Source organism: Dysidea avara, chromosome 2, assembly GCF_963678975.1.
Source record: "Dysidea avara chromosome 2, odDysAvar1.4, whole genome shotgun sequence".
In the NCBI taxonomy this organism is placed as follows: domain Eukaryota; kingdom Metazoa; phylum Porifera; class Demospongiae; order Dictyoceratida; family Dysideidae; genus Dysidea; species Dysidea avara.
Window position 1 is genome coordinate 21,746,563 of NC_089273.1, and position 6,614 is coordinate 21,753,176.

At 36.4% G+C, this 6,614-nt stretch overlaps 1 protein-coding gene across 3 annotated transcripts in view; it reads left to right on the plus strand.

Annotated features, from left to right (window-relative positions):
* Nucleotides 1-5,610, plus strand: part of LOC136246837 (serine/threonine-protein phosphatase 5-like) — a 45,563-nt gene extending 39,953 nt beyond the window's left edge. Inside the window, exons 13-17 of one of the 3 annotated variants that reach the window (XR_010696857.1) lie at nt 3,346-3,430; nt 3,559-3,652; nt 3,999-4,280; nt 5,296-5,374; nt 5,436-5,602. Coding sequence is in view for 1 of the 3 variants with exons in the window: in XM_066038421.1 (XP_065894493.1) it covers nt 3,346-3,430; nt 3,559-3,652; nt 5,296-5,374; nt 5,436-5,495 (318 nt within the window). In the remaining 2 variants the exon portion in view is untranslated. Of the gene's footprint in view, nt 1-3,345; nt 3,431-3,558; nt 3,653-3,998; nt 4,297-5,295; nt 5,375-5,435 lie in introns of all 3 variants that reach the window. The other 2 variants (XR_010696856.1, XM_066038421.1) reach the window with 2 other exon arrangements.
* Nucleotides 5,611-6,614: the final 1,004 nt, after the last annotated feature.

Sequence of the window (6,614 nt, forward strand, 5' to 3'; positions counted from 1 at the left end):
CTACACCCTGTACGATCAGGCCTCAGGAGCTCATAGTCAGCTAGAATTAACAACAGAACAAAGAGATTTAGGTGTATGGATCACACCAGACATGGGCTCAAGTCTTCATTGTCACAAAATTGCAAGTAATGCTAACCAAGTATTGGGAAGACTGAAGCGTAGTTTCAAGAATAGATCAGCACCATCATTTACACTGCTGTACAAAACTTTAGTTCGACCGCACCTAGAGTATTGTGCCCCAATCTGGAGCCCTCATTTAGCAAAGGACATTGACGTACTAGAAAAGGTTCAAAGAAGGGCTACTAAGCTGATACCATCTATCTCTACACTATCTTATGAAGGTAGACTTCAAGAACTAGATTTGCACTCACTTTTTTGTAGACGACAAAGAGGAGATCTAATTGAAGTGTTTAAGATACTAAACTCATACTATCAAATTGACCCAAAAGATATCTTTACATTACAACAAGACAGTGTTACCAGGGGCCATCCAATGAAACTTTTTAAACAAAGAATTTGCAGAAGCATTGGTCAACACTTTTTCAACTTTAGAATAATCCAACAATGGAATGACTTATCTGACAAAGTAGTTCTGGCAAAAACAATATCTTCTTTCAAACACTCACTAGACCAATATTGGAGAGAAACTGGACATGGACATTGTCAAAGGCCTTTGGCCTATTAATCAATTTTGTATTTTAATTGTCCATTAAATAATAATAATAATAATATTTATGCACAAGTTTACCATTCTGTAGTTGATCACTGTAAAACTGCCTTGCAACTTGCCTTGTCCTGTTCCCATGAACTTCAAATTGATTTTCCAGTAGTAGATGAGTGGGCATCAGCCTCCTTGAGAATGGTGTGCAGTTCTTCTGAATATTGCTGTTTAATTGTCTGGAGAACTTCACTAACTTCATCAGATTGGTCATCTTCGAGAGTAATATCAAACTGACCAAGCCTAGATAATTTTGCCTTGTCATTTGACTGTTCTTTCTAAGTTGCAGCTTTTCTTTTATGAATATTAGCAGGTGATAGATATTTCAACTTATATCGTGATGACGGCTGTTGCCTCTTCAGATACCTTTCTGGACTGACATCTGACCTTCTCCACTGATAATCAAGATGACTGTTTAATCTTTTGCATGGTCTGCAGAGTACTTCACTGCTCTTCTGCATATCAGATGCATTACTTTTAGCCTGATACCACAAGGCACAGTCTTTGGAGTCAATGCGCTTAAAAGGTCTATCCCACAGTCAGACACTTTCCAAGTGGTACCAAATAATGGAAAATTATTTGTCATAATACTCACTCTCATTCAATCCTGGACAAAATTTGTGGTCCCCTTCACAGGATATGATATGGCACACCATTACAGCTTCATCTACATTGTGCACTGTTCCTTTCTGCATAGATGTTAAGAGTACTTGAACATCATAACATAAAGTAGTAGATGACGGATAAAAAATTACTCTTGCCACAGATATATACCCAGCACCAGAAATGTTTTTCATATTACTCTGCGTTACATCTAGGATAGTACTACCATCTCCCATCCTTTTAGTAAATACTACAGTAGGTCTGGATATGCTTTTTAACCTTTTGCAATAACCTCTTCTATGATAGTAGTGTATTCAACATAATTGGTTGGCTCAGTGGTGGCTGCTACATTATCATTACTCTCTTCTTGTGTCTGGTTAGATCTGATAATGTCATCATTTTGCTGGTTATTTAAAGGTACATCTGCATAGTAAATACTATACAAGGCTTTCTACATCTGTTAGTTACCTGTTGTAGCTGTGCTCTGATTAGTTGACAAAATGCTATCATGTGCATTTTCAAGTGGCTGCATTCTCAAAGTTGCACTAGTATCCGTGTTGTTTTCTATAAAACATACAATAAGGCAATTTGCATATCTTCCACCTGTTGTAACTATGCTCTGATCAGTTGCCACCAAGCTGTCATCTGCATTTTCAAGTGGCTGGATACTCACATTAGTACTTGAGCTACTATTCAAGCTGTATCCTGAGTAAGACTATTCATGGATCTTCTTGTTGGTTACCTATGCTCTGTCCAACTAATGACTAGCTTCTATTACCGCGTAGCGCTGCATTCTGAAGTGGCTGTGTACCTATGCCCATTGGAAATACAGTTTCATATTAGAAGAAAGGTTGTGCTGGCCTCATAAACACAGGTGGCAAATTGTATGGAGGTACTGGGAGGAGGCATTCAGTCTGGTAGTATTGACCAGCAGGATAGCTCCCATATTGTAGCGTAAAGGGTATGCCTGGGAAGTTGGTATTACACAAAGCACTACTGGAAAAAAAGGCCAGCTGTACATGCACATACTTGCAGTAGTCACGAGTCCTATTACCTGAGACGGCTAGTGGTGGTTCATTAGGCAAGAATTGTGGTCTGGCATTAAACACAAGGTGTCTGTTACCGCTACCACGGCCAGCATCACGAACTGGGGTGCGTGTTGCTTCCGAGACTTCTTCCCGCATACTAGTGTGCCTTCTGCTTGAGCACGTACCATCACCATTGTCCATTTTTTTAACATCATGTGCAATTCTAAGTTATGCGCATGTCTTACTTAAGCGCAGTATCCAATGGTGTGTAAGGATTCCCCGCTCCATCAATGCCAATCAACAACGTGTCTGATTTGGTAAAAGGTATTGAATATTTTCTTAAATTATGAACTCTTGATGACATGCATTACTATAACTGCTGTGTCTAAAATCCATCACAGAAATATCATATGGGACCATTCAGCATCAAAGACAGCATTAAAAAACAAGAAAACACTTACGGACAGCCGGATATAGAATTGTAAAAGAAAATTGTCAAAACCCAAATTTTCATTTGCTAGCCATCACTGATCACAGTCGCAAGGCTAGAGGCCAAACGAAGCAGTGCACGGCCACCATATTTAAGTGGTCATCTTCTTCATGTCAGGAAACCATATTAAAGTGTAAATTTCCAAATCGGCACTTTCCTTAAAGGAACATAATTAAGATGCCATGAAACTATTTGAGGTGCTTATCGGACTATAGTATCCTTCAGTTAAGCTGGGCTTATAAAAGGATTGAAATGGGCCATGCCCCTGAACACAATACTACGTACACCTCTAATAATTAGCATTGAGGCCATGCCTCTTGGTGATCTAGTTCCATAAAAAGTAAGGTATTATACCACGCCCCCTAGCTCAATCTACAGCGTAGTATTGTAGCGAGATCAAGATACTCTAATACAACACACACAGAAATCAACTTCATGTAATGTACTCTGATCCATACTGTTTGTGATATCAAATTTGTATATAAATTGAAAATCTTTTGCCATAGAATGGACGTTCTCCAAGCAAGAGAGGAGTAGGGATTCATTTTGGACCTGATGTTACTGAACAGTTTTGTAGTCTTAACAAATTAGGTAAAAAGTACATGTACATGTATGTATTTTGCTATAGTTAAGCTGAAATATACATGTACATAGGTGTGAGACGTCTTTCTTATTTACCCAAAGCTTTAGATTGTTACACTTTTACTGTATTTTGACAGAATTTATCATCAGAAGTCATGAGGTCAAGGATAACGGCTACGAAGTGTCCCACAATGGAAAATGTATAACAGTGTTTTCTGCCCCTAATTACTGGTAAGTAATAATTGTATTAAAAAACTATGATAAACCTGGCATTTATTTATAGATACTGTACATGCAAACATCTGTAACTTAAAAAAAAATCTTTGTTGCTGATTGACTGCAAGTAATACCATTGTGATAAAATAAAGATTAAAACAATACCTAGTGTTTTTCTTTTTGATAAAAGTATGGGAATCTCAATTCATCCTTAAATTATAATCAAAAAACTTTGGCCATATGTGATCGGATCTGCAAAAACCTGACACAATCATGCAAGCCTCTGAACTTACAGTATAATACAATGGGTAACTTGCATAATAATAAAAAATCCATAATTATTTCAACGCTTTGTTCTTAGTGAAGAAAGGGCCTAACAGCAAAAATTTGGATATCATCTAATTCGCCTACTCAAGAGGAGATTGAAAGTCTTGTTTCATTGCAGTAGACCAAAGGATATGCAAGTTATGAGCGTTTGCTTACATCACGTCAAAACGATAGTACACATTTAATCTTTCTTTATATGTTTTGCCTTCATATGTATGTAGTGAAGAAGGTAATACAAGGAAAACTTATCCAATAATAGATTACCCTATTCATGGAAAACATGATGGTGCAAATTTACTTGTATGTCATTCTGCTCGTAAGTTACATTACAGGTAAGTGCCTGTAATATTTATTTTTCCTATAATTACTGTACAAATCCCATTTTTCAGTTTTTTTTTTGTTACTTTTTATGGCTATAACTCGCAGAGTTATTAGCATATGAGGCTAAAACTTTGCAAGAACATGCAAGTAGATTATAAGTTAATCTATTTGATAAACAAGAATTTGAAAAATGCACGATTGTGTTGAGTTTTTGCAGATCTGGTCACATATAATAAATAGATTTCAGTGTTCTTTACCACTTGTATGTGGACTTTGTACTTGTGTATGCATACATGTAAGTGTAGTAACTAGAGATGTACCGATCTAGTATCGGTTCGGTACTGATATCAACAATTTGAGCAAAATCGGTAAAACTGATTTTCTGTTGAAGCCACCGATTCATGATACTGATCTTTCTAACCACCATTTCTTCAAACATACTAGACTCCTTCTATCATTTCTCTGCTCCATGTACAAAATAAGCTAAAGTATAGAGCCATTTCTTTCCCTGGCGCCCATTGAAACTATGAGAAGCCATATAAATTAGCTGTTTTAGTTACTGAAACTTTGAACTTACCAAAGGTCCTAGGCAGAAAACAATGAATTGTGCTACACCATATGGAATACACTAAACTATTAGAATCGTTCCTACAAACCACTTCAGGAAAGTCTTGGTAGGAGCCTGCATTAAAATATTTGTGGGTGCTGTCACTGCTGATTGTCAGGGTGGTGTAATTGAGGCCACACCACCATTGGTATTGACTCCAGTAACAATGCTGTGATCATCATTCAGCTAACAATTGACCAATTAGCTTAGTCTGAGATTATAAAATGCTAAGAACTACCTTTTCAAGATCAGTCATTATAATAGACAATGATGTTAGATCAGTACAATATCAGTAGATCGGTAATAAATTTCCTTGATCAGATCAGTATCGGTAAAGCTCAGAAAAGTTGAATCGGTACATCTCTAGTAGTAACCGTCATTAAAATCATTTAAAATATTACAGTGATCAAATGGGCAATAAAGGAGCCTTCATCACTTTGACTAATGATTTGAAGCCAAAATTTACCACATACGAAGCAGTGGTGAGTATCCAGCAATTTTAAAGTGTGTTGTATATTATTATGGTTTTATTCTGCCGTCCAGCCACACCCTAATGTCCGACCAATGCAGTACGCCAATCCACTTTTTGGACTAGGATTTTAGTTGATCTATTTTATTGTATTATATATTTTAAATTTTATTATAATATACTTATTTCCCTATTGTATTGGTTGTATACATTTCTATCATATCATTACGCTGCCGTCAAACTCACAAATAGGACCATCTATATGGAAGGAACAATAGTGGCTTACGGGCTTCATAGCATATGTGTATAGGTTTGTACTTTCCACAAAAATGTCCACCAGAATTGGCCGGATCTGATGCATCTGTAAGAGTGATTTCAAGTGTTTGGCAAACTTTTAATTGACCAAGAAATTTGCTAATGTAATAGTGTGACAGTTATGTTAAGGTCTAACTTGTCTTCTTGGTGTCTACATGACTGCAGTTTATTTGTACATCAATATTCATTATTGAAACCATACTTATGTAGTGGTCCCTTGGGTAGCCTCATTAGTCATTTTAATGTTGCTGATGCAATGCTTACCATATAAAGTACACAAAAATTAGGAATTTTTATCTAGAGTAGGGACTTTAGCACATCGACAAAAAGTACTGGAGTAGTGCACGATATTAAATCACAGTAAAAGATAAGGAGTGTTATTAGTAAAGTGGCTAAGCAACAAATTTTGATGAAATCATTTACTTTGTGATAAAAGCACCAAATTTTCTGTGGAAGTTGAGTATGGTATACTAAATCATTTGAAATATGGTGCCACGTCAATCTCATTGCCTTGGGGCATGTTTTAAACTGGGTTATATGCCTATTTTTAGCTGGTCAGAAACCATACAAGTGCATTCGTAACCTTCATTATTGCTTAAATCACATGGAAGTATTTCAAATTTATCTAAAAACCTTCACAAAATGTGGTAAAAAATTTAAGCACTTCTAATGGAGCCAATACTTTAGTGTTAAAAGTACAGACACAAATAATACACTGTACATTATGGCTTCATATACCACAACCCTCTGTGCTTAACATGGCAAGCTAATGACCTGAATGGACACATTCAGCTTTTGGATGTGACCATCCCTTGGTCGTCTTGCAGATGTAAAGTTTCAGTATATTTCCTATGGAACACTTTTATGGTTTCTTAAATGTATTTTTAACTTGTCAGGTTCTTTGAGCATGATATGATTAGTAATTTTAATGGCACTAT